The following is a 26,461-nucleotide window of genomic DNA, read 5'->3' as shown; positions in this document are numbered from 1 at the left end:
AGCGATTTGATCTCAATTTAAGGGAAACAATTAAATACAAAATTACAAATGATGGGGGTCGGGTAAAACACCGGGATTTTCCATGGGAACTCCAGCAGGAAACTCACCCCAAAGAGGGGCAGGGGGTCACAGCAACTGGGGGGAATCCTGACCCCAAAACCCCACAGGGCCCTGAGGATCCAGCTCTGGCCAGGACAGAGGGGCTGAGGGGACACTGGGGACCAGGACGTGTCCCAGGTCCTTGGGATTGTGTCCTTTGTCCTCAGGATCGTGTCCCTTGTCCTCGGGACCATGTCCCCTGTCCCAGGATCGTGTCCCCTGTCCCCAGGATTGTGTCCTTTGTCCTCGGGGTGGTGTCTCCTGTCCTCTGGACCATGTCCCCTCTCCTTGGGACCCTGTCCTTTGTCCTGAGGATTGTGTCCCCCGTCCCCAGGACTGTGTCCCCTGTCCCCAGGACTGTGTCTCCTCTCCTTGGGACCCTGTCCCCTGTCCTCGGGGTCTTCAGGCAGACGCTGCCCCGTGCCCGGAGCTCAGGGGTTCAGGATGGGATGGCACAGAGTGGGCACCCAGGGATGTCACAAAGGCCTCCACCTGCAAGGACAGCCTGGCTGAAGGGGTGGCACTGGGGTGGCACCAGGATGGGGCACAGGTGGTACTGGGATGGAACTGGGATGGCACTGGGATGGCACTGGGATGGGGTACAGGTGGTACTGGGATGGAACTGGGATGGCACTGGGATGATGCCATGTGGGGTGGCACCAGGATGGCATTGGGATGAAACTGGGATGGACTGGGATGGCACTGGGATGGCACTGGGATGGCACTGGGATGGCACTGGCACTGGGGCAGTGTAGGAATGGACGGGGGTGGCACCAGGATGGCACTGGGATGGACTGGGATGGACTGGGATGGCACTGGGATGGCCCTGGGATGGCCCTGGCACTGGGGCAGTGTAGGAATGGACTCGGGTGGCACCGGGGAGCCACCAGGGCAGTGCCACCCACCCCACCTGTGGCACCCACCTGTGCCATGAGCAGGCCCTGCCTGGCCAGGTCGTGCTCAAAGTCCTGCTCCACGTCCAGCACCAGGACGGGCGCGCGCCGCGCTGCCTCACAGTGGATCCTGCCGAGAGAGGGACAGCGAGGGCTTCACCCCAAAAACCCCTAAAATCCTCAAAAAAACCCCAAAACCCAGGGCACCCCAAAGCTGGGCACGCATCAGGACTCACTCGGTGGCCCTGGCCACCAGCCACAGCTCGTGCTGGCCGTGCAGCTGCTCCAGGTAGCCCAGCTGGATCCCGCCCTCCTTGAGGGGTTAAACCTCAAAAAAACCCAAAAAACCCCAAAAAAACCCCAAAAAAACCCCAAAAAAACCCCAAATCCAGGGCACCCCAAAGCTGGGCACGCATCAGGACTCACTCGGTGGTCCTGGCCACCAGCCACAGCTCGTGCTGGCCGTGCAGCTGCTCCAGGTAGCCCAGCTGGACCCCGCCCTCCTCGCTCCTCGCCCGCCGCCGCAGCCGCTCCAGGCACGTCTGAGGAGAGGAAAAACCAAATCTCACCCTTTGGAAAACGCTTTATAAAAGTGTAAATAGGGATAAAAGGGATAAAATATGTAATATATAACAGTAAAAATCTTTATTATGTATCAAGATTATAAGATATGTATCAAGATTATAAGATCTGTATCAAGATTATAAGATATAAGATATATTATCTAATAGATTATATATATTATCTGGATATTAATTTGATAAATATATTTATCAAATATATAAATTATATAGAATATAAATATATATTTATCGAATGTTTTATAAATATATGTATCAAATGTATAAAATAAAAAAATATATTTATCAAATATTTTATAAAAGTACTATTTATCCTAAACCCACCCTAAAAATGCACCCTAAAAACCAACCTTAACCCCATCCTAACCCCATGGGATAAACCCGGCCCTGCTCCCCCAGGTGTGGAACTCCAGGTGCCCCCGGGCTGGAGCAGCCCCATGCCCAGTGCCCACCTGGGGGCTGTGCAGTGCCCACCCAGGGCAGCCCCAGTGCCCACCTGGGGGCTGTGCAGTGCCCACCTGGGGCAGCCCCAGTGCCCAGTGCCCACCCGGGGCAGCCCCATGCCCACCTGTGGGCTGGCACGCAGGTACAGGAAGCCGTGGGGCGCGGCGTGGGGTGCCAGGTGCCGCAGCAGCAGCTCGTGCCAGTCCTGGTAGATCGCCCACTCCAGGGGCTGCAGGTGCCCGGCCTCCAGCAGGGTCTTGGCAAAGACGTACCTGGGCAGGGATGGGCACGGGGCAGCTCCTGTGCCCAGGGGAGTTTTGGCACTGATTTGGGGATTTGGGGGTTTTTTTTGTGCCCCTTTTTGGGGTACCTGTGCCCCTTTTTGGGGTACCTGTGGCCCCCTTTTTGGGGTACCCGTGCCCCCCTTTTTGGGGTACCTGTGCCCCTTTTTGGGGTACCTGTGGCCCCTTTTTTGGGGTACCCGTGCCCCCCTTTTTGGGGTACCCGTGCCCCTGTTTGGGGTACCTGTGCCCCTGTTTGGGGTACCTGTGCCCTTTTTTGGGGTACCTGTGCCCCCCTTTCTTGGGTACCCGTGCCCCATTTTTGGGGTACCTGTGCCCTTTTTTGGGGTACCTGTGCCCCTGTTTGGGGTACCCGTGCCCCATTTTTGGGGTACCTGTGCCCCTCTTTGGGGTACCCGTGCCTCCCTGTTTGGGGTACCTGTGCCCCATTTTTGGGGTACCTGTGCCCCCCTTTCTAGGGTACCCGTGCCCCATTTTTGGGGTACCCGTGCCCCATTTTTGGGGTACCTGTGCCCTTTTTTGGGGTACCTGTGCCCCCCTTTCTTGGGTACCCGTGCCCCATTTTTGGGGTACCTGTGCCCTTTTTTGGGGTACCTGTGCCCCTGTTTGGGGTACCCGTGCCCCATTTTTGGGGTACCTGTGCCCCTCTTTGGGGTACCCGTGCCCCATTTTTGGGGTACCCGTGCCCCCCTTTTTGGGGTACCCGTGCCCCCCTTTTTGGGGTACCTGTCGCTGAACAGCGAGCGCTCAAAGACCCTCACGGGGGGGGCGGTGCCGGGGGTCCCCCCGCTCTCCTCGGGGGGCTCCAGCACGGCCTTGAGGCGGCTCAGGCACGAGAAGCTCTGGAAGGTGAAGGACCAGCGGGCGGGCTCCTGGTACATCAGCTGCAGCAGGTTGGCACTGCCCCCCGACACCTGCGCGGGCGTTTGATCAACAGCGATGTTATAAATCAAATACGCACAACGCATTTGTGTCCTGCAATTTTACAGATGTAAATATTTTATAAATATTCGTACTTATGAAGTGTGAATGTAATTATGTTCTTACTTTATAAATTTAAATATTTATAAAATATCTTACAAATACTTATATTTATAAATGTATAGATCCGTATATTTATAAATATATAAATTACATGATATAAATATTATACACATTTTATAAATATATATTTATATATAAAAAATATATATTCTATATATAAATATATATTTATATATAGAAAATATATATTCTATATATATTCTATATATATATTCTATATTTCTATTCTATTCTATATTTCATATATATTTATATGAAAATATAAATATTATGTACATTTTATAGATACACATATTATAGATATACATATTATATACATTTAATAAATATAAATATTATACAATATAGAAAATTATAATTATATTTATAATTATATTTGTATAAATATTTATGTATAAATATAAATATAGATTATAAATATAGATTAGAAATAGAAATAGAAATATAGATTATAAATAGAAATAGAAATATGAAACAGGACGCAGGAAAATGGGGGGCTCAGTGGCAAGCACAAACCCAGGAGATGCTGCACCCCTTCCCCAAAACCCACCCTAAACACACACCCTGAATCCCCCCTAACACCCCATACACCCATTGGGGTCAGGGGTGGCAGCAGGATGGCACAGCCCCAAAAATGCACCCAAAACCCCCCATAAACCCACCCTAAACCCACTGGGGTCAGGGGTGGCAGGAGGATGGCACGGCCCTGGGACACCTGCGGGCACATTTGGGGCCGGGGCGTGGCCGGAGCCGCCCCCGTTACCTGGGCAGTGCCAGCGGCCCCCGGCACCCGGCGCCACTGCGCCACCGGCTCTGTCACCAGGTGCCACCGCGGGAAGGCGGCGGCCAGCAGCCTCAGGAAGGTGGATTTGCCCACGGCTGGAGGGAGGGAGGGAGGGAGAGCAGGGTCAGCCTGGCCTCTGGGGTCAGCCTGGGCTCTGGGGTCAGCCTGGTGCGCCCCCATCTCTGCCCCTGTGGGGCTGTGGGGTCAGCCTGGGTGTGCCCCCCTTCTCTGGACTCTGTGAATGTGGGGTGCCCCCCCAGCAAATCCCAGAAACACGAGGTGAGCCTGGGTGTCCCCCTGCCCCAAATCCCGAGGTGAGCCTGGGTGTCCATGCCCGCTCCCAGCAATGTGGGATGAGCCCGGGTTCCCCCATTCCCACCCCTGGGATGAGCCCAGGTTCCCCCATTCCCACTCCTGGGATGAGCCCGGGTTCCCCCATTCCCACCCCTGGGATGAGCCCGGGTTCCCCCATTCCCACCCCTGGGATGAGCCCGGGTTCCCCCATTCCCACCCCTGGGATGAGCCCGGGTTCCCCCATTCCCACTCCTGGGATGAGCCCGGGTTCCCCCATTCCCACTCCTGGCAACCTGGGGTGAGCCTGGGTGTCCCCCTCAGGACCCGGGCTGAGTCTGGGGGTTCCCCCACCCCAAATCTCGGAAATATTGGGGTGAACCTGGCGTTTCCCCACTGTGGCTACTGGGTAAATCTGGGGGTGCCCCTTCCCGGCTCCTGGGAGTGTGGGGTGACCCTGGGTGACTCCAACCCTACCCCGAGAATTTGGGGTGAGCCCTGTCTGTCCCTAACACTCTTTGTGTCCCCCTCCCAGCTCCCAGCAGCTCGGGGTTTTGCGGCGCGCCCCCAGCAGCGATAATTAAGATAATTTCAGCCATTAATTACAGCCCGCCCCGCTCCCCTCGCACCCCCAAGCCCCCCGGTCCCCCCGGTACCGATGTTCCCCTCCAGGGCGAGCCGCAGGGCGACCCCGCACCGCTCCATGCCGCCGCCGCTTCCGCCTTCCCGCGTCATATGCTAATGAGATGGTAATCAGCAGCGCGCGCCACCGCCCCGTGACGTCAGCGCGCGGGAAGTGGGCGGGGGGAGGAGGCGGAAACAGCGAGGATGGGGGGCGGAACGGGGGCGATATGGTAATTTATGTAAATGAGGCGCTGTCCGCAGAGTGTCAGGGCAATGCGGGGGGCAGGGGAGAGAGGGTGGGGCACAAAATGGGGGGGTCGGGGGTACCAACAAAGGGTCAAGGGCACCAAAATGGGGTTGGGGTCACTGAAATGGGGTTGGGGGTCACTGAAATGGGGTTGGGGTCACCAAAACAATATTGGGGTCCCCAGCATGGGGCTAAGGACATCAACATGGGGTTGGGGTCACTAAAACCACATTGGGCCCACCAAAACCATATTGAGGTCACCAATACAAAATTGGGGTCTCCAGCATGGGGTTGGGGTCCCCAGCATGGAGCCAAGGACGCCAACATGTGGTTGGGGTCACTAAAACCACATTGGGGTCACCAAAATGGGGTTGGGGTCCCCAGCACGGGGGTAAGGACATCAACAGGGAGTTGGGGTCACCAAAACAATATTGGGGTCACCAAAACAATATTGGGGTCACCAACAGGGGGTTGGAGTCACCAACACGGGGTCGAGGGCATCCTTGCAGGGTTGGGGGCGCTGACATGGGGTCGAGGGCATATCTATGTGGTTGGGGGTCACCAATATGGGGTCAAGAGCATCCTTGCAGGATTGTGGGCGCATTCCCACGGGGTTGGGGGCATCACCTCAGGGTTGGGGTCACCAACATGGGGCTGAGGGCATCATGGCAGGGTTGGGGGCACTGACATGGGGTCAAGGGCATTCCCATGGGGTTGGGGACATCATGAGCAGGACACGGCACCAAGGTGAGGTCAGGGCTCCTTCCCCCCTCATCCCCAGTCCCTCCCAGCCCAGCTGTCCCAGGAAGGCTCCGAGCTGGAGAAAAGGCTTTTTTAATGCGCGGTGGGCGTGGGGAGGAGCAGCGGGGTCCGGGGGGGAACGGGGCACCCCAGCCTGGGCACGGGGGGCCCCCGCGGGCGGGGAGGGGGCTTAGAAGCATTTTCGGTGGACGATGGAGGGTCCGGCCTCGTCGTACTCGGGTTTGCTGATCCACATCTGCTGGAAGGTGGAGAGGGAGGCCAGGATGGAGCCGCCGATCCACACCGAGTACTTGCGCTCCGGCGGGGCGATGATCTGCGGGGACAGCGGCCTGTAGGATCGCCCCAAAACCCCGCGGCAGGAGGGGCTTTGGGGTGCCGGCTGCTCAGCCAGGGCCTACTTTGATCTTCATGGTGCTGGGGGCCAGGGCAGTGATCTCCTTCTGCATGCGGTCGGCGATGCCCGGGTACATGGTGGTGCCCCCGGACAGGACGTTGTTGGCGTAGAGATCCTTGCGGATGTCGATGTCGCACTTCATGATGGAGTTGTAGGTGGTCTCGTGGATCCCAGCAGACTCCATGCCTGGCGTGGGATGGGGCTTTCACCTCCCTGTGCCCCCCCAGGGCTCCCCAAACTGGGGGAGCTGGAACAAGGCCTGGGGGCACTGGAACAGGGTCTGGGGGCACTGGAGCAGGATCTGGGGGCATCAGGGGCTGGAACAGGGTCTGGGGGCACTGGAGCAGGGTCTGGGGGCATCAGGGGCTGGAACAGGGTCTGGGGGCACTGGAGAAGGGTCTGGGGCACTGGAGGAGGGTCTGGGGCACTGGAGAAGGGCCCGGGGGCATTGGGGGCACTGGAGCCGGGTCTGGGGGCACTGGAGCCGGGTCTGGGGGCACTGGGGGCACTGGAGGAGGGTCCGGGGGCATTGGGGGCACTGGAGCCGGGTCTGGGGGCATCGGGGGCACTGGAGCCGGGTCTGGGGGCAGTGGGGCGGGCTCACCGATGAAGGAGGGCTGGAACAGCGTCTCGGGGCAGCGGAAGCGCTCGTTGCCGATGGTGATGACCTGCCCGTCGGGCAGCTCGTAGCTCTTCTCCAGCGAGGAGGAGGAGGCGGCCGTGGCCATCTCGTTCTCGAAGTCCAGCGCCACGTAGCACAGCTTCTCCTTGATGTCGCGCACGATTTCCCGCTCGGCTGCGGGACAGGGTGGCAGGAGAGGCTCAGCCCGGTGTCCCGGCGGTGCCACCGCGGTGTCCCCGTGCCCAGCCCCGCCTCCCCGGTGCCCGTACCGGTGGTGACGAAGGAGTAGCCCCTCTCGGTGAGGATCTTCATGAGGTAGTCGGTGAGGTCGCGGCCGGCCAGGTCCAGGCGCATGATGGCGTGGGGCAGGGCGTAGCCCTCGTAGATGGGCACGTTGTGGGTGACGCCGTCCCCGGAGTCCAGGACGATGCCTGGGACACGGGGAAGGTGAGGAGGGGACGCTTCAAGCTGGTCCCTGTTCCCCGTGGTCTCCCCTACTCACCGGTGGTGCGGCCGGAGGCGTAGAGGGAGAGCACGGCTTGGATGGCCACGTACATGGCGGGGACGTTGAAGGTTTCAAACATGATCTGGAGGGAGAGGAGAGGGGCAGGGGGTGAGGGGTGGGCAAGGGGGTCACCAGCACGTCCCACCCCAGCCCTGTGGCTTCCTGGGGTCAGGGCATGGCATGGAGAAACACGGGGATGGTGTGGGGCACGGGGGAGTGGGTGGATGGTGGGGTTGTGGGGCATGAAGGAGGACAGGGAAACACATTTCTTACAGGGTTTGTGAGAAAACGTGGGCCGGGAGGTGGAAATGCGGGTGATGGCAGTGCACAGAGCCACGTGGGGCTGTGCACGGAGTGGGGAGCACGTGGGTCAAGGGATGGTATGGAAATGTGGGTCACCACATCTCACAGAGCCACGTGGGGCTGTGCAGAGTGGGGAACGCGTGGTGGGGCAAATCCTGCAGGCCCACAGACCCCCAAGGCCATCAGGCATGGGTTAGGGTTGGTAGTGGTAACTTCCCACTGGGATATCTGCCCTTACCCTGCACCCCGCTCCCCACTCATGCACCCCCCAAATCCAAATCCCCCCTCCAGCCCTTCCTGCAGTTTTGGAGGGTCCAGCCCCACCCAGGGGTGATCTCCAGGGCCCTTACCTGGGTCATCTTCTCCCGGTTGGCCTTGGGGTTGAGGGGAGCCTCGGTGAGCAGGGTCGGGTGCTCCTCGGGGGCCACACGCAGCTCGTTGTAGAAGGAGTGGTGCCAGATCTGGGGCGGGCAGAGAACCGGGGGTGTCACCCCAAACCGAGGCAGGGCTGACCCCTCTCCCCGCCCCGCCAGGGCCTCACCTTCTCCATGTCGTCCCAGTTGGTGATGATGCCGTGCTCGATGGGGTACTTGAGCGTGAGGATGCCCCTCTTGCTCTGCGCCTCGTCGCCCACGTAGCTGTCCTTCTGCCCCATGCCCACCATGACACCCTAACGGCGAGAGAGGCCTCGTTAGCCAGGCTGTGCTGCCGGGCTGGGGGCTCCCCCCGGCCCCCCCGGGTACCCACCTGGTGCCGGGGCCGGCCCACGATGGAGGGGAAGACGGCGCGGGGGGCATCGTCGCCAGCAAAGCCGGCCTTGCAGAGCCCGGAGCCGTTGTCGCACACCAGGGCCGTGGTTTCCTCGTCACACATGGCGGGGTGGCAGCGCTCGGTGCTGGGGGGACCTGGGGGAAAAGCTGGCCAGGGGGGAAAGGGGGGTTACAGACAGGCTGGGATGGGGCTCATCCCGTGCCATCGCCGGGGATTTGGGTTCGGAGCTGTCGGAGTCCTCGGGGAAGGGCAGCCCTGTAAATCCTCCCTGGGTGATGCTCGTTCCCCGTGGCTGCTGCTCCACGCTGCTGCTGCTGCTGCTGCTCCATCCTTCTGCAGCCTCTTCGTGGCCAAAATCAGTGCCAAAGGCTCCCCCGGGAGCTCCAGTGCTGCCGTGCCCGGCTGGTGCCCCCCGAAGCGGGCAGGGGGTGCCAGGTGGTGCCTGCCAGGGGGTGCCAGGTGCTGCCTGGCAGGGGGTGCCAGGTGATGCCTGGCAGGGGATGCCAGGTGATGCCCTCTCGTCCGCTTCAGTCTCAGCAGCATTTTGCTGCTCTGACCTCGCATCCGCTCCCAAAGACGGGGGAGGAAATAAAATTGCCTTTCCCAGGGGGTGCCCCCTGTGCTCCCAGATCCAGAGGGAAACAGGCAAAACCTTGCAGGAGCCCAAAAAGCAAAAGAAAAACCCCAAATCGCAGAGATTTCTGTGAGAGCACAACCTGCCTTGGCCTCAGCCCAGCTCCCAGCACCTCCAGCTGTGGGGTCGTGCCGAGGTTGGCACCCCCTCCGTGCCAGGCAAACCCAGCTGGTGCCACCCCTGAAACGCTGGGACACCCCCCAAAAAAAACCTCCCGAGGTGTTTTTGCTGCCCGGAGTGCTGCGAGGAAGAAGGGAAGCAGGGCTGGGCAGGGCAGTACTCACCACGGAGGCGAGAGCTCCTTTCCTCTGGGACCGAGCCCCGGAGCCCGTGGGTATAAATACCGGCGAGCCCGAGGAACCTCAGAGGCGGATCCGCTCTAAACAAAGACCCTAAATAGGCTCAGTGATGGTGTGTTGGCCATATGGCCATATAAGGTGTTTTATTTCATTAAATTGACCTCGGGCCGGTGGTGGGACCCAGCCCGGTTAATTATTGTAGGAAAATGTATGGTAGGGATGCTTGGGAGCATCAGCCCCGTCGGGATCCGTTCCTTTTATGCTGCGCTGCCATAAACAAGTGAGACACAAGTCCTTATAAGCGACGGGCAGGGGAAAAGGAGCTGGAAGCGCCCGCAGTTCCTGGGGAGCGCTGGAGAAGCCCCCGCGGGGTGGGGGCGGCCGGGGGGGCTCTGCCGCGGGGACACCCCCGGGCCGGGCCGGGATCGGAGCTGCCGGAGCCGCCCCGGCTCCTCCCGGCCTCGCTTCCCCCCCGGGCCTGGCACCCGGCGCTCCTGGGATGCCTCTCCCCGTGGTTTTCTCTCTCCGCCCCCATTTTTGGGCTTTTGCTGTCCCAAAGCCCCAAATGCTCGGCCTGAGCCAGCCCAGGGGTTGTGGGTCCCAGTGCCGACCCCGCAGTGAGGGCGAGCCCGGGTCTGGTCCCTCCCGGGGGGATTCTGCAGGGGGGATCAGCTCAGAGCCCCCCAGGGACACGGTGGGGGCTGTCCCTGAGCCCGGCCACAGCCCGGGGGGGCCGGGGCCACCCCCAGCCCTGGCAGAGCCCAACCAGAGGCTCCCAACTCCCCGCTGCCTTTTTAAGGACAACGGGCCCTGAGCAGGGAGCACCCAGGGGAGGCAGCAGAGATGCCCCCGAGTCACCGCCCGGAGCCAGCGAGGGCTCCAGGGAAACTGAGGCACAGCAGGCCCAGGCTGGTCCTGAGCTGTGCCCGGGGCAGGGACATCCCAGCACTGGAGCAGTGAGCAGGAGCTGTCACCACAGGCAGGGACACAAAGGTCCTGGTGTCCCCCCCATGGTTCCAGAGGGAGGGAAGGGGCCCTGGGCTGTCACCCATGGGGGTGTCACCAGCACTGCCAGCCCATCTACAGCCCCAGGGAGGCTCTGTCCCCTCTGAGCTGCCACCCATGGAGCAGGACAGGGCCACAGTGTGTCCCCAGCACTGCCAGCCCATCCACAGCCCCAGTGTCCCCAGGGATGGCTCTGCCGGGTCCCTTTCCCCGTGGAGCAGCTCACAGGGGCTGGATGTGTCCCCTGGCCCGGGTGTCCCCCACGCCCCCAGCCCCGGGTCCTGCTGTCACCTCACACCCAGCCCAGCTGTGTCCTCGCCAAACACGAGATCACGAGGGGAGAGGCTGCCCTAACACGGAAAAAAACCCTTTAAAATGAATTAAACCCCAAACCCAGCAGAGTGGGGAGGGCACGGGGGGCATGGAGGCAGCACCGAGTGGAGAGAGGCGGTGGCAGGACCCCATCCCACCCCAGGCAGAGAGGGGCACGTTCCAAACCCCACAGACACCCCCGAGCCCCCCTGGGCACCCCCAGACTCATCCCCCGGGCTGGGGCTGGGGCTGGCTCAGCTCCGGAGCATCCCCGAGCCCGGGGGGATCCCGGAGCATCCCCGAGCATCCCCGAGCCCGGGGGGATCCCGGAGCATCCCCGAGCATCCCCGAGCCCGGGGGGATCCCGGAGCATCCCCGAGCATCCCCGAGCCCGGGGGGATCCCGGAGCATCCCCGGCCGGCCGGGGCCGCAGCGGGGCCGGCGGCAGCGCGGCCCCGAGCGGAGCCGGGCGCAGCCTAAAAAGGAAAGGTTTGGCCCCCGCAGCCAATCCCGCGGCCCCGGCGGGCCCGGGATGCTCGCAGGAACGCCAGGCATCCCCCCAGGCACAGGGACCAAAGCCCCGGGGCCGGCACCGCCCGCGCGGGGAATGTTCGAGCCTGGAAGCTCCGGGGATGCTGCTGAGGAAGGGCAAAAGGCGTGAAAAGAGAGATCTGGATGCGTTCCCCGTGCCGAGGTGGAGATAAGCATCGCCCGTAGCTCCCTGCCTGCGGGATCCCCCCAGAACACACAGGCAATAAATCACCGAGCCTGGTTTATCCTCGGGCCGAGCTCCTCCCAAACCCATCCCAGGTTTGGGTGGGTTTAGGGTGTGACAGTCACATCTGGCACAGCTGGAGAGCCAGGCCGGGCAGCAGTGCCTGGAGAGTGACGTTCACTGACGCACACAAAGTGAGGATTCAGGGAGCTGGGGTGGGAAAATGGGATGGAAAAGGTGAGAGCTCAGGGAGCAGCGCTGGGAGCAGCACTGGGAGCTCAGTGGCAGCCGACCCTGACCTGAGGAACTCCCTGGCCCAAGGAAAGTTCCCTGGGAGGGTTCACCAGTCACTGGGACAGCACAAAAGCGCTGATGTGCCACCAGCTCCTCTCCTGAGCCAGCTGACACCTGGGACGCGGAGCTGGGATGAATCCCCAGGGATCTGAAGGAATTGCTGCCCTGCAGGATGGGATTTTCCACTCGGGGTGAGGAGCTGTGGGATGAACACCACGGAATCTGCACCCCCTCCCGAGCACGGCTTCAATTAATCAGGGCTGGAAACGAGTTCCCAGCGATGCCCTAAAGGCTCCTCCCTCCCGTCCCAGCCCGGGGCCAGCCTGTTCCCAAAGGGGCTGGGGACAAGCTGCAGCGGCGCTGTCACGCAAAGGCGGCGAGCCCAAAGGAAAGGATCCCCCCGGGGCAGAGCCCGGCCCACCGAGAGCTCCGGGAGAAGGGGGGAAAATCCAGCCCGGATAATCCCATCCATGTGTGCCAGACACAAAGGACGGGGCTGCTTGCATGGCAGGTGGGACGGAGGGCAGCTCCAGCCCCTTCCCCATGTGCCGAACATCCCACGCTGCTGGGGACAACAGCACGGCCGGAACAGCTGCCTGGCACCTTGGGATGAATCCCTTCTCCCTCTGGCACCTTGGGATGATTCCCTTCTCCCTCTGGCACCTTGGGATGAATCCCTTCTCCCTCTGCCCCCTTGGGATGAATCCATTCTCCCTCTGCCCCCTTGGGATGAATCCCTTCTCCCTCTGCCCCCTTGGGATGAATCCCTTCTCCCTCTGCCACCTTGGGATGAATCCCTTCTCCCTCTGGCACCTTGGGATGATTCCCTCCTCTCTGCCACCTTGGGGTGATTCCCTTCTCCCTCTGCCACCTTGGATTCTCTCTCTGGCACCCTGGAATGATTCCTTTCTCCCTCTCTGCCACCTTGGGATGATTCCCTTTCTCCCTCTCTGCCACCTTGGGATGATTCCCTTCTTCCTCTCTGCCACCTTGGGATGAATCCCTTCTCCCTCTGGCACCTTGGGATGATTCCCTTCTCCCTCTGCCACCCTGGAATGATTCCTTTCTCCCTCTCTGCCACCTTGGGATGATTCCCTTCTCCCTCTGCCACCTTGGGACGATTCCCTCCCCTTTGCCCCCTTGGATTCTGCTGCTTCCCTCCCCCTGAGGGCCAGCCAGGACAATCTGGGCTTTGGCACCCGACCAAAGCACCTCCAGGAGGGTCCTGCACAGGGGCTGAGCTCGGCTTTGGCCAGGCCAGGCTTGCTAAGCCAGGCTTTGTGCATCTCTGGGGTGAGCACAGGGCAAGGGGAGCTGGGAGCAGGGAAGTGGCCAAAGCTGCTGGAAATCCCATCTTGGAGTGGGACTGGGGTGGTCAAACTGCTGGAATTCCATCTTGGAGTGGGACAGAAGAAGTCAAAACTGCTGGAATTCCACCTTGGAGTGGGATTGGAATGGTCAAAGCCACTGGAACCCCACCTTGGAATGGGACAGAAGAGGTCAAAGCTGTTGGAAATCCCATCCTGGACTGGGATGAAGTGGTCAGAGCTGCTGGAATTCCATCCTGGAGTGGTGGTGGCAGCCACACCGAGCTCCTCCATGGTAACACCAGGCCAGGAAAAAGGGATGAGTGCCCAGACATCCCTAACCACAGCTGGGCTGCAAAGCAGGGCCACATCCAGGGATTTGCAGCCCTGAGATGCTGACAGAGGGGTCCCAAAGGATCCCTTGGGCCCCTCTCCCCTCCCCAGGCAGACACAAACAGCCCTGAGCTGGTGTGGGGCTCAGAAGGGTCAGCAAGGTTTGGGTTTAAACCACAGGAAAGGTTTATCTGCTCCTGGGAGCTCCTCCAGCAGCCCAGAACGGGGACAAAACAGGGCAGGGGTTAAAGGGGACAAGTCCCAAAAGCACTTGAAGAGGTTTCCACACCTCAGGGTGGCAGCAAGTCACAGAGAACCTCCCCAGGAGGCCGTGGGTTAGAGTTCAACAACTGCTTTAGTGTTGGCTTCTGGCTCTGAGCTCCCAGCTGGCCTCTCCCCACACCTGGAGCCCACTGGAGCAGGCACTGAGGGCCCAGGGGCTCCCAGGGGTGTGCGGGAGGCAGGGAGGGATCGTGGTGGGAATCATCTGCTACAGGAGAGGAGAAGAGTCCCTAAAGGGCCCAGGGGAGCTGGGTGGCTCCTGAGAGGGGGCAAGGCCGGAGGATTATCGGAGATCCAGCAGCACCACGTCCCTCTCCACCACTGACACGTGGCTGCAGCTCTGGAAGAGAGGACAGGAGGGCACAGGGGTTACTCAGGTGTCCCCATCTCCTGACACAACCTGTGCCGACCCAGACCAGCCCCTGGGCCCAGCTCCTGCACCACTCCAACTGCTGGCCCTGCCTGGAGCCGCACGGGGATCATGGCAGGCCCCAGACACAGATCCCCCACCCCAAACAGCCCTGGGCTGCTGCCTGGCCCTGCTCCTGCAGCTCTGCAGCACTTGCAGCACCTGCAGAACCTCAGGAGGCTCCTGCAGAGCAGCCCCTGCCGGGCTGAGCCTGCCTGCCCCAGCCCAGCAGCTCGGGGTGGGTTTACCCAGCACAGCCACCCCCTCCCCAGGGCACTCACTGTGAACAGAGGGGGCTCTTTGGGGTGTGGGTGGAACCCCTGCTGCCGGCAGGATGAGATCTCCTCCAGGCCATGCTCTGTCAGCCTGAAGAACCCTGTCCTGCAGCGAGAACAGCAGCTCTGCAGCCTCTGCAGGCCCATCCTGCCCCATCCCATCCCATCCCCATCCCATCCCAACCCATCCCATCTCATCCCATCCCCATCCCAACCCATCCCATCCCATCCCATCCCATCCCGTCCCATCCCCATCCCGTCCCACCCCATCCCCATCTCATCCCATCCCATCCCCATCCCATCCCCATCCCCATCCCATCCCATCCCACCCCATCCCATCTCCCATATCCCATCCCCATCCCGTCCCATGGATCCCAACCCACACTCCTGGCACCCCACACCCCCTCCTGGCACCCCACAGCCCCTCCTGGCACCCCACAGCCCCTCCTGGAGCCCCACAGCCCCTCGTGGCCCCCCAGACTCACTCCTGGTACTTGGGGGAGCACACGATGGCGATGGACTCTGGCAGCATCATCTGGTAGGAGCAGTGGGTGTGCAGGTCCACGCTGGACAGGAAGGCTGTCTGGGTGGGGTGGGTCTGCACAGGGACAGGGGACAGCCCTGAGGGGCTGGAACAGCTCTGCAGCACCACGGCCTTGCCCAAGGCCTCAGGCAGCTGCTGCTTTCCAGAGACTGCTCAGCCTGGCCTGGCAGGGATCCCAAGGGCTCCGTGGGGACAGCCAGGGAGGAGCCTGCAGCTGGCACAGCTCACAGGGCTGGAGCTGTGTCCCTCCAGGAGAGCAGCCAGGGGTGTCCCCACAGAGCCACCAGGGCTGGCTTCAGCTGCAGGAAACGGGAGCCTCGTGTCTGAGGTGGCAGCTCCAGAGAATCCCAGAATGGGTTGGGTTGCAGGGACCTTAGAGCCCACCCAGTGTCACTGCTGCCATGGGGTGACACCTCCCACTGTCCCTGGTGGCTCCAGCCTGGCCTTGGGCACTGCCAGGGACCCAGGGGCAGCCCCAGCTGCTCTGGGCACCTGGGCCAGGGCTCCTCACCCTCACAGGGAAGAGTTTCCCAAATATCTCATCTAAACATTTCCTCCTTCCTCACAGGGAAGAATTTCTTAGTATTTAATCTAAACCTCTCCTCCTTCCTCACAGGGAAGAGCTTCCCAAATATCTCATCTAAACCTTTCCTCCTTCCACACAGGGAAGTTTCTTCTCAGTATCTCATCTAAACATTTCCTCCTTCCTCACAGGGAAGAATTTCTCAGTATCTCATCTAAACCTCTCCTCCTTCCTCACATGGAAGAGTTTCTTCCCAGTATTTCATCTAAACCTCTCCTCCTTCCTCACAGGGAAGAGTTTCTTCCCAGTATCTCATCTAAACCTTTCCTCTTTCCCCTTCAAAGAGCTTGATGCTTTAGAAGGGACCCAAAATTACCCAGGCCTGGCTTTCCCCACCAGAGCAGGGAACGAGGCTGCCCCAGAGCGAAGCAGAGGCTGTGGCCATTCCCTGCCAGCCCCTCCTGCTGCCGCAGCCCTTCCCTCGGGGCTGGGGACTCACGTGGATCCAGCCCAGGGTGACGAGGCCATGCTGGTCCTGGATGACAAAGAGCTCCTCCTCACTCTCCGTGGTGCACGAGTCGGGGCCCCCCAGCTGCTTGGGGACGAGGACGTGCGTGATGGTGAACTCGTTCCTCATCTGCAAGGCAGGGCCACCACGGGCGGCTGTGACACCCAGGTCACGCCTCCGGGGCACCTCAGCACCGTGCTGAGCCTTGGGACCAGCCCAGGCATGATGGTTTTCTCTTTGAGTTAGGTCTTGTGAGCTTTTAGAGAACTTATTGCACCCGAGCTAGCTCAGCCACTTTGAATGCCATCAAACCAGCAGGATGGCTTCTGAGGTAGTGTTGGAAACAGAAAAAGTTTTAATAAAAGGCAAAACAACAAAGTTCTTACAGAGAAAAACTGAGCTAAGGGCAAGAGGGTTTTGCTCCTGCTATAACACCCCACAAATGGGATTATTTCCTTTGTTCTGTTTTTCTAGTGAATTACCCAGGCCAGACCTCTTGGCCTCTGTCCAACTGGGCAGCCCCAAGTTTAAAGTGAGGTCTCAAAGGTCTTATGAGGTGTCTTTTTTACCAAATTGTGGAGAAAAACTTCTGGGCTTTTTGCCTTTTGAAGGAGACAAAGAATAATCTGGTTACTCCCTCAACAGAGGGCAAAGTCCTACACATGGGTGCATCCACCACCCATCTGCAGGTGCAGCTCCAAGGAGCTGCAGGATTTTTTCCAAAGGAATTGCAGGATTTTTTCCAAAGGAATTGCAGGATTTTTTCCAAAGGAGTTCCAGGATTTTTCCAAAGGAATTGCAGGATTTTTTCCCTGTTTCATTCTCCCTGCTGTGCAGAGCACCCCCAGGAGCTCAGAGAAGCCCTGGACACCCCCCAGACCCAGCTCTCACTGCAGAGGGGACGATGCCTCATCCCTAAAGCATCCCCAGAGTCTGGAAGCAGCTGGGCTGCAGGAAGTTGCTCCATCAAACAATTTCATTTCAAAGCAAACTTCTGGGAGTGGCTCGGGGCAGAGCTGCCAAAACCTGGGCACGCAAAGTCTGGAGGGGAACAAAGCCTGAGGGCCACCAGCTGGGACACCCAAAGGACAAGGAATGCCACCAGGAATGTCACCAATGGGAGAGAAAAAGCTGAATGGGAACTCAGGGTGGGGAAACCCTAACCCAAAAAGGAGGAAAGGGAGAGGCACATCATCCCCTAACACTCACATGGAAGCCTGGCACCCCACTGAAGAGCCCAGGACAAAAACCAGGCTCCCTGAGCCGCTCCCAAAGCTGTGGCACCGTGCCAAGCAGCCCCTCGTGGCACTTTTGGGGTGCCCGTGGGGGCTGTGTCCTTACCAGCTTCCCACAGAGGATCCCGCAGGTCTCCACGCCCCGCACGGTGTTGGCGTCAGCCAGCTGCAGGAACTTGTGGCACAGCTCCCTGGGGACAATGACCTGGCGGAGGACATCCACGGCTGCACCTGGGGGAGCAGGGAGCACAGTGAGCGCGGGCTGGGACGGTCCCTGGGGGCAGGAGCTGAAGGGAGGACACCGGGAAAATCCAGCTGGGGAGGTGAAGTCACCTTGCAGGGTGAGCTCAGGGAACTGTGTCACTGTGACACTGACAGCACCTCTCCAAGAGCAGGGAAAGGGAGCTGGAGAGGGGAAGCATCCTCTGGCAGGGGTCAAAAGGAGTGTTTTGTGACTAAAAATGAAAGCACACACCCGCAGGAGGTGTTATTTAAAGCAGGACGTGACACTGGGCAAGACTCAGCCAGTGGACGTGTCTGGATCAGTGCTTTGGAACCACATTGAGAGGGATTTGGTCAGGAGGAGGATTCAGTCAGGAGCTAAACCCCATCTCCAGCAAGTTTTGGGATCAAGGAAAGGCAGCCAGGCTGCAGACCCTGGAAGAGCAGAGAGCTGGGCTGGAAAAGCAGGGAGGGCAACACCCAGTGAGCCAGGAGAGCAAAGCCCCACCACCAGGAGACTCCAAGAGCTGCCCAGAGAGGCTGGGAAGAAGCCCCAGAGGTTCTCCAGAGAAGCTGGCAGTGTCTGGCTGAGCCCCAGCAGGGAGAAGGGCTGCTCCAAGAGGTACTAACTGTTCTCTGTGCTCCCCAGAGCACTGGGCTTCAGAGATCTGTCCACAGCAGGAGGTTTGGAGGGCACAGTCCCCACTGCTGGGCTCGCTGGGTGAACCGGAGAGGCTGGAACCTTTGGGATCAAATCTGTTGGGGGCTTTTCCACGCCAGGGATGAGGGGTCCATCCACAGACTGTGGCTCTGGCTTCCCAAACTCCTGCACTATCCTCAGGCGCTCCTTCTCCAGCTCCTGCTGCCGGATCATCTCCTCGAAGGCGTGGAACTGCTCCTGCTCTGCCTGCTGCTGCTTCAGCCGGGCCACACGAGTCCTCTCCTCCTCCAGCTGCTGCTGCAAAGCCACAGGGGTGATGATTACTCCTCCTCCTCCTCCTGCTGCTGCAAGAGGAACATGCCCAGGGACAGCAGCAGAGAGGGGGACACCAGCCCAGGGCAGACCCTCAGCCATTCCCAGGTTATTCCTAAAGGTCACCAGCAAACAGCATTCTGTGCAAGGAAATTTCAGCTTGTAGGGCACAGATCCAGAGCCAGCTGCACCAAGGGCAGGAAAAACCACTGCTTTACCCTCCCTTTTCCATGGAATTACAATCCCAGGCTGATTTCCCCCTATGCTCTAAAGTCCAAAGCCAAACTGACTGCAGAGGTGACTGCTCTGCCCACACAGATCCAGGGGTTGTGGTGGAATTACAACCCCTACACCCCTTCCCCTTTTTAAACTGAATTTCTGCTCCTAATTTTTCATCCCGTGGTGCTTTCCTTTGGTGGGGCAGAGAGAACACCCCAAGCAAAGAGCCCCAGCTCAGGCTGGCTGGGGGCGCACGGGGAGCAGAGCCAGGGCCACCTCTGACAGAGCCACCAGCAGCGACATTGGGGCCACCCAGCCTGGACAGTCCCCAGCACCCAGGGAGCCCTGCGAGGCTGAGGGGCTGCAGGGGAGCACAGCCTGCAGCCTCTGCTGTCACTCACCTCCTGCTCCTTGTACTTAGCATAGTCCTGGGCGTACCTCTTTAGCAGCTCCTCCTTGAGCTCTTCGGCCTTGGGAAAGGCTACTTCCTTCAGTTGCTGGGGGAGGAAACTCAGCATCAGCCTGGGGCAGCCCCAAGGCAGGGAAAAACAAAACCTGAGCAGCTGCAGAGCCCAAAAAGCAGCACCAAAATCACTGAGCAAGGGCTTGGGCAGTGCTGTGCTTTCCTCTTCTGTCAGCGCTGAGCAGAGGAGCTGCAGCTGCTGGAGGCTGGGAGGAATCTCCAAGGGAATCCTTGGAGAAAAGGAAGTCACCAGCCACCACTCGTGGTCTTTGAAAAGCAGGGAGTTGGACAGGGAAGGAAGGACACCCCAGCTGGACACCACAGCCAGCCCAGTGCAAGTGTAATGGGGTGAGAACCCCCCAAAGTGTAACTCTGGAATTGCTCAGGTAGGAAAACAACCATTCCCCCAGCTGTCCACCACTAATCCATGTCTCCAGGTGTTCTGGAACACTTCTAGGGATGGTGGAAGCCGGTGCCAGGACTGGACAATGCTTATTGGAAATTTTCCCACTTATCCAGCTTAAACCTCTCCTGGTGCAACATGAGGCTGTTTCCCCTTATCCTGTCCCTGCTCCCTGGGAGCAGAGCCTGACCCCCTCCTCCTGTCAGGAGCTGTGCAGAGCCAGAAGGTCCCCCCAGACCCCCCTTTTCTCCCTCTGAGCCCCTTCCCAGCCCCCTCAGCTGCTCCTGGGGCTCCAGCCCCTTGCCCATCTCTGCACACACTCCAGCCCCTCAATGGATTTCATGGAGTGAGGGGCCCAGAACTGAACTCCTGAGGGCTCAGCACGGCCTGGCCAAGCCCAGGCTGCCCACATTTGTGTGGATCAGTGGTCCCAGAGGCAGGGATGATGACCCTGACCACGTCCCCACTTACTTTGACCGTCTCCCTCTTCTCAGGGATGACGGCGGTTTTGTAATCGCGGTGCTGCGGCAGCTTCTCGATGAAGAGCCTGGAAAGAGGGACAGAACCTGCAGGTCAGGACACTCAGGGGGGCTCTGGGGCACCCCTGTGCTCCCTCGGGCTGCCTGCAGGAAGGCTCCATCCCACAACAGCCCCTGCAGCTCTGCTCTCACTCAGATCTCACTCAGTCCCAAGGGGGAGCTCCACACAGGCTCTCCTCACACCTGGACAAACACTTGAGTTGGGAAGGGAACCATCAATACATTTCCTTGGAAAGGAACCATCAATACATTTCCTGGGAAGGGAACCATCAATAACCTGCTCTGAAGCACCAAGGGCACGGTGGGGACTCAGGGAGGAGCTGCCCACACCTGGCAGCATCCTGGATCCCACCCCAGCTGACTCAGAGCTCTCTGTCCTTCTGCAAGGAGGCACAGGGCAGGTGAAGGGAGGGGAAATCAGCTCAGTCCCTGGCAGGGAGAACCTGCAGGGGAGCAAAAAGCAAATTCCCAACAGCCCCAGCTGCTGCTGAAGGAGCCTTTGGGCTCTGCAGCCTGAGCTCCCCGGGCAGCCCAGGGAAAATTCTGGGGAGGGAAATCAAGAGTGAGCTCAGCATCCTCCCCACTCAGCTTCCCCTGGCCCAGGGTGATCCCAGCCCTGCCCAGGGACACCTCCAGGGACCCAGGGGCTCCCTGCTCTTCTCCCAGGGAAGAATTTCATTTTAACGTCCAGTTTAAAGCTCTGCTCTTCCCCTGTGTTCCCCTGGGAAAAGGGGGGAAAGGGAGGGAAAAAGGGAGGGGAAAAGGAGGGAAAAAGGAGGGAAAAAGGGAGGGAAAAAGGGAGGGAAAAGGAAAAAGGGGAAAAAGGGAAAAAGGAAAAGGAGAAAGACAGTGCCACAGAGAGCAGAACAAACCAAGCAAAGCCAAACAGGAAAAACTCAGGAGTCACAGAAACTCTGCCAACACTGTGTGTGTGCAGCAAACAAAGCCAGCTGCTCCAAGCCCTCCGGGACTTTGTGTCCCCCTGGATGCTCCTGGTGAGGCTGCAGCATCAGCAGAGCCAGGGCACAGCTGGAGCCCTGCAGAGGCCGTGGCTGCCCCCCAGAACCCCAAGCCCAGCCAGGTCCCACTCCCAGCTGGGGGGGTGTGAAGTAGGTCAGGGTGCTGAGGAGACACAACAGGGCCCTGAGCCCTGCCAGCCCCTCAGGAGCCAATGGAAGGGATTAATTAGGCAGGATTAAGAGCAGATGCTGGATGGAAAAAGCAGCAGAGCCAGCTGGGTTTGCACAGCTCAGGAAGGAGGGAAAGACGTGGGCAGGAGGAGGAGAGGAAGGCTCAGGCAGGCAGGGCAAGGGCTGGAACAGCTCCTGGCTCCCAGGGACAGCCCTGCTGGGGCCTGGCAGCACCAAAGGCTCCCACAGCCAGCAGCTCTGGGCTGCTGCAAAGCCCTGAGCCCAGCAGAGCAGCAGCTGCACAGCAGCCAGAGCCAGGACTATTTTTAAGCCCAGCTCTGGTGCCCAGGCCAAGCCGGTGGCTCTCGAGGCCCTTGTGAGTCCCTGGAGCTGATCCAAGCAAACTGAGGAGCCTCAGTGTTATAGAAAAGTTGTGTCTTGTTCCTTTTTTCCTTCTTATTTGGCTCAAAGTTGTGTCTTGTTCCTTTTTTCCTTCTTATTGGGCTTTTCCAAACCAGCCCAGTGTTCCTGCTTGGAATCCTTTCGGATCAAGGCAGGGGAAGCTGCTCAAGACATAGGTTAAAAATCCTGGAGATGGTTCCAGAATCCTGGAATGGCTGGGAAGGGATGGGAAGGGACCCCAAAGCCCACCCAGTGCCACCCCTGCCATGGCAGGGACACCTCCCACTGTCCCAGGGGGCTCCAGCCTGGCCTTGGGCACTGCCAGGGATCCAGGGGCAGCCCCAGCTGCTCTGGGAATTCCATCCCAGCCCTTCCCCACACTCACAGGGGGGAATTCCTGCCCAAAATTCCATCTTTGGGCAGCCCAGGGCAGGAGCTCACACTGAGCTGCAGAAATCCCACCAGGATAAGGTTTTCCCTGGTGGGAAAGGTTTCCAAGCAGGCTGGAAATGCCAGGAGAATCATTTGAAAGCAGCTGGGGACACAAGCCAGCACCTCTGGCTGCTGCAGTGACCCAGCCTGCTGCTCATTTGTTTAGTTAAAACGTTTCTCCTGCGGCCCCAGCTGCCTGAGGGGCCTGGAACCCTTCCCAAGGCTTTGTTGGGAACCTTTCCCAAAAGGTTTTACACTCCCCAGCTCCCTGAGCAGCCTCCTGGCCTCGCCACCATGCCCATAAAAGCTCAGGAAGGGCGAGGCAGGGAGCAAAGCTAATCAGAGAAAAATGTGTTGGGTTTGAGGGGCAGCAGCCCTGCACAGGGGGCAGGCAGGGAAAGTGCCCACGGAGATGCCAACGCTGTCTGGGGAGAGTGGGCACAGCACAGAGCACAGCAGGGCAAAGCAGGAGGGGCAGATGTGGGGAAAACCCTTCAGGAACAGGACACTGCAATGCTGGGATTGGAGTTTTTATCCTTTTAAACACCCACAGCTGAGTCTGAGGGGGCAGGGAGCTCCTCCTTTGGGACCAGGGACCATTTGAGGATTTATCTCCTTTAAACCTTTTAATTTTATTTAGTTTTACACCTCAGCAGCAGAGCACCCCAAACTCTTCAGGGAGCAGATCCCCTGGCCAGAACCTAGACCTGTGGGGCTCTCCCACCTCCCCAAGCCCTCACAATCACCCCAAACCCCACCCCAGTTTGGCACCCCAAACCCCTGAAGAGCAGAACACCCCAAACCCCTCAGCAACAGAGGGCCCTGAACCCCTGAGGGGCAGAGCACCCCAAACTCCTCAGGGGCAGATCCCTCAGGGAACAGAACCCCTGAGCAGCAGAGCCCAGACCCATGGGGCTCCCCCACCTCCCCCAGCCCTCACAACCACCTCAAACCCCTCAGGGAACAGGGCACCCCAAAGTCCTGAGCAGCAGAGCACCCCAAAGCCTTCAGGGAGCAGAACACCCCAAACCACTGAGGAGCAGAACACCCCAGACCCCTGAGGAGCAGAACACCCCAGACCCCTGAGGCTCTCCCACCTCTCCAAGCCCTCACAATTACCCCAAACCCCACCCCACCCCAGTATGGCACCCCAAACCCCTCAGGGCAGAGCACCCCTAATCCCCTGAAGGGCAGATCCATGAGGGGCAGATCCATGAGGGGCAGATCCCCTCAGGGAACAGATCCCTCAGGGGCAGATCCCTCAGGGAACAGATCCCCTCAAGGAACAGATCCCTCAGGGAGCAGATCCCCTCAGGAGCAGATCCCCTCAGGGGCAGATCCCCTCAGGAGCAGATCCCTCAGGGGCAGATCCCTCAGGGAACAGATCCCCTCAGGGAACAGATCCCTCAGGGGCAGATCCCTCAGGGGCAGATCCCTCAGGGAACAGATCCCCTCAGGGAGCAGATCCCTCAGGGGCAGATCCCTCAGGGAGCAGATCCCTCAGGGGCAGATCCCTCAGGGAACAGATCCCCTCAGGGGCAGATCCCTCAGGGGCAGATCCCCTCAGGGAGCAGATCCCCTCAGGGAGCAGATCCCTCAGGGGCAGATCCCTCAGGGAACAGATCCCCTCAGGGAGCAGATCCCTCAGGGGCAGATCCCTCAGGGAGCAGATCCCCTCAGGGAGCAGATCCCTCAGGGAGAGCAGATCCCTCAGGGAGCAGATCCCTCAGGGAGAGCAGATCCCTCAGGGAGCAGATCCCCTCAGGGAACAGATCCCTCAGGGGCAGATCCCTCAGGGAGCAGATCCCTCAGGGGCAGATCCCTCAGGGAACAGATCCCCTCAGGGAGCAGATCCCTCAGGGGCAGATCCCCTCAGGGAGCAGATCCCTCAGGGAGCAGATCCCTCAGGGGCAGATCCCTCAGGGAGCAGATCCCCTCAGGGAGCAGATCCCTCAGGGGCAGATCCCCTCAGGGGCAGATCCCTCAGGGAACAGATCCCCTCAGGGAGCAGATCCCTCAGGGAGCAGATCCCCTCAGGAGCAGACCCCATCCCCGTGGGTGTCCCCCCCTCTCCCCATGCCCCCCGGCAGGGTCCCTTACGTGATGTACTTGTGGTAGAGGATGAAGGCGTGCTCCAGGTTGCCCTCCTGGCAGTACACCGTGGCCATGCGCAGCATCTCCACGCCCGAGCGGAAGTAGCGGCGCGGGGGCACGTCCTGACTGACCTGCACCAGGCTGCCCGCCCGCACCAGCCGCTGCACCCGCTCCTCGGGGGCCAGGCTGGCGCTGCCCGGGCCCGGCATGGCTGCAGGGACAGCACGGGGCTGGGGGGAGACAGAGAGAGAGAGGGGGGAGTTAGAGTGTGGGGAACTGGGGAATGATGAATCAGGGGATCACAGAAATCACAGAAATCACAGAAATCACAGAAATCACAGAAACCAGGGAATCGGGGAATCATGAATCGTGGAATCAGGGAATCACAGAAATCAGGGAATTGGGGAATCAAGGAATCGTGAATCGTGGAATCAGGGAAATCAGGGAATCACAGAAATCACTGGATCACAGAAATCAGGGGATCACAGAAATCAGGGGATCACAGAAATCAGGGAATTGGGGAATCAAGGAATTGTGAATTGTGGAATCAGGGAAATCAGGGAATCACAGAAATCAGGGAATTGGGGAATCAAGGAATCGTGAATCGTGGAATCAGGGAAATCAGGGAATCACAGAAATCAGGGTATTGGGGAATCAAGGAATCAGAATCATGGAATCAGGGAAATCAGGGAATCACAGAAACACAGAAATCAGGGAATCCGGGAATCAGAATCACTGAATCACAGAATTCAGAGAATCGGGGAAATCAGGGATATCAGGGAATCGTGAATCACAGAATCAGGGAAATTAGGGAATCACAGAAATCGAAGAAATAATAGAATTGAGGAAATAACGATCTCAGAAATCACTGGATCTCAGAAATCAGGAAATCACAGAATCACTCAAACACAGAAACCACTGAAACACAGAAATCAGAGAATCAGGGAAATCAGGGAATCAGGGAAATCAGAGAATCACAGAATCACTGGATCAGAGAAATCAGGGAATTGGGCAATCAGGGAATCATGAATAATGGAATCAGGGAAATCAGGGAATTGAGGAATCACAGAAATCACTGGATCAGGCAATCAGGGAATCAGGAATCACAGAAATCACTGAATCTGAGAATCACGGAAATAACAGAAATCACGGAATCAGGGAATCATGAATAACAGACTCAGGGAATCCCAGAATCAGGGAATCACGGGGCTCCAGAATCCTCCCAGACCCATCCTGACCCAACAGGCTCCTTCCCAAACCCATCCTGACCCAACAGGATCCTCCCAGACCCATCCTGACCCAACAGGCTCCTCCCAGACCCATCCTGACCCAACAGGCTCCATCCCAAACCCATCCTGACCCAACAGGATCCTCCCAGACCCATCCTGACCCAACAGGCTCCATCCCAAACCCATCCTGACCCAACAGGATCCTCCCAAACCCATCCTGACCCAACTGGCTCCATCCCAAGCCCATCCTGACCCAACAGGAAACTCCTAGATCCTCCCCCCACAACGGGGCAAAGGGAGCCCCAAAACGAATCCCCCTGTCCTGAGAGGAAACAACCCCCAGCCCTGAGCACACCTCAGCAGTTCCCAGCAGACATGGCGGTTACAAATTTATTTAGGTTTGAAATTAATTTAGGATTTATGACAGGAACCTAAAGCAAAGGTTCCCACAGCCAGGATCCCTCCGCGATGGGATCCCCTTCCTAAAGTGAACATCCCGCGGCCGGAACGCTCCGGGCAGGGTCCCCCTGCTCAAGGGAAGGTTCCAGCCCCCCCTGCCCGAGCCGCCATACCGGACCGCCCCAGCCAGAGCCCTCCTGCCGCGGTCTCTCGGGGCAGCTCGGGACTCCCCAGCACCGCGGCCCCGGCGCCTCAAGCCGCCCCCGGTGGTCAGAGGGACCCCCCCCCAGCAGCGGCCGGGCCCCCCCATCCCGCAGGGCCCTCCCCATCCCGGCCCGGCCCTGACCTGGCGCGGGCGGCCGCCGTTCCCCCTCGGCACTTCCGGGTTCTTCCCCACCTGCCACAGCCTCGCTCTCGGCAGCCAATCAGAAGCCGCCCCAACATCCGGGTATGCAGCACTCACAACCTACTTCCGCCCGGTTGTGAAACGGCTTCCGCACAACGTCGCGCGTGGTGACGTCACGGCGGTAGCTCTTAAAGGGGCAGCGCCCAACCCAAACCCGGCCGTTCTCACCCCAAAACCGGGCCCGACCCCCCCCTCAGCGCGGGAAATCA

General features: G+C 59.4%; 3 protein-coding genes across 8 annotated transcripts; all 3 read right to left on the bottom strand.

The window, feature by feature from the left end:
* Nucleotides 1-5,173, bottom strand: DGUOK (deoxyguanosine kinase). 6 transcript variants are annotated; one of them, XM_066567301.1, is made up of 7 exons: nucleotides 5,095-5,173; nucleotides 4,127-4,242; nucleotides 3,046-3,233; nucleotides 2,142-2,289; nucleotides 1,419-1,534; nucleotides 1,023-1,122; nucleotides 1-591 (listed from the first exon to the last, which is right to left on the bottom strand). In XM_066567301.1, the coding sequence occupies exons 1-7, from the start codon at nucleotides 5,171-5,173 to the stop codon at nucleotides 502-504; spliced, it is 837 nt and encodes a 278-aa protein (XP_066423398.1). In that variant the 3' UTR covers nucleotides 1-501. The 6 variants fall into 6 exon arrangements, with proteins under 6 accessions (XP_066423398.1, XP_066423394.1, XP_066423393.1 ...); XM_066567297.1 differs by having other exon boundaries at nucleotides 2,142-2,737; nucleotides 2,783-3,233; nucleotides 5,095-5,165; XM_066567296.1 differs by having other exon boundaries at nucleotides 2,142-3,233; nucleotides 5,095-5,165.
* A 1,027-nt stretch (nucleotides 5,174-6,200) lies between these two features.
* On the bottom strand, nucleotides 6,201-8,784 carry ACTG2 (actin gamma 2, smooth muscle). Its single transcript, XM_066567235.1, has 8 exons — nucleotides 8,643-8,784; nucleotides 8,437-8,565; nucleotides 8,246-8,356; nucleotides 7,590-7,674; nucleotides 7,357-7,518; nucleotides 7,070-7,261; nucleotides 6,470-6,651; nucleotides 6,201-6,384 (listed from the first exon to the last, which is right to left on the bottom strand). The coding sequence occupies exons 1-8, from the start codon at nucleotides 8,766-8,768 to the stop codon at nucleotides 6,241-6,243; spliced, it is 1,131 nt and encodes a 376-aa protein (XP_066423332.1). The 5' UTR covers nucleotides 8,769-8,784; the 3' UTR covers nucleotides 6,201-6,240.
* Nucleotides 8,785-13,727: 4,943 nt separating this feature from the next.
* STAMBP (STAM binding protein) lies at nucleotides 13,728-26,290 on the bottom strand. Its single transcript, XM_066567234.1, is given in 11 exon segments — nucleotides 13,728-14,187; nucleotides 14,538-14,637; nucleotides 15,017-15,129; nucleotides 16,098-16,235; nucleotides 17,448-17,572; nucleotides 18,194-18,521; nucleotides 19,157-19,252; nucleotides 20,093-20,168; nucleotides 24,225-24,448; nucleotides 26,193-26,251; nucleotides 26,254-26,290. Coding segments are annotated over 11 exon segments (1,353 nt in total). The 3' UTR covers nucleotides 13,728-14,130.
* Nucleotides 26,291-26,461: the final 171 nt, after the last annotated feature.

This window comes from Molothrus aeneus, chromosome 29, assembly GCF_037042795.1.
Source record: "Molothrus aeneus isolate 106 chromosome 29, BPBGC_Maene_1.0, whole genome shotgun sequence".
NCBI classification, from domain to species: Eukaryota; Metazoa; Chordata; class Aves; order Passeriformes; family Icteridae; genus Molothrus; species Molothrus aeneus.
Note: the sequence above shows the minus strand (reverse complement) of the source record. Positions and strands in the feature narration are given on the sequence as shown.

Bases quoted from the DNA above. Each gene is read 5' to 3' on its own strand.
- DGUOK (XM_066567296.1), bottom strand. From the start codon at position 5,143: ATGGAGCGGTGCGGGGTCGCCCTGCGGCTCGCCCTGGAGGGGAACATC. The intron at 4,243-5,094 runs GTACCGGGGGGA...CCCTCCCTCCAG, and splicing joins CGCCCTGGAGGGGAACATCG to CCGTGGGCAAATCCACCTTC. The intron at 3,234-4,126 runs GTAACGGGGGCG...ACGCCCGCGCAG, and splicing joins GGGCCGCTGGCACTGCCCAG to GTGTCGGGGGGCAGTGCCAA.
- ACTG2 (XM_066567235.1), bottom strand. From the start codon at position 8,768: ATGTGTGACGAGGAAACCACGGCCCTGGTGTGCGACAACGGCTCCGGG. The intron at 8,357-8,436 runs GTGAGGCCCTGG...TGCCCGCCCCAG, and splicing joins ACTGGGACGACATGGAGAAG to ATCTGGCACCACTCCTTCTA. The intron at 7,675-8,245 runs GTAAGGGCCCTG...CTCTCCCTCCAG, and splicing joins ACCGGGAGAAGATGACCCAG to ATCATGTTTGAAACCTTCAA.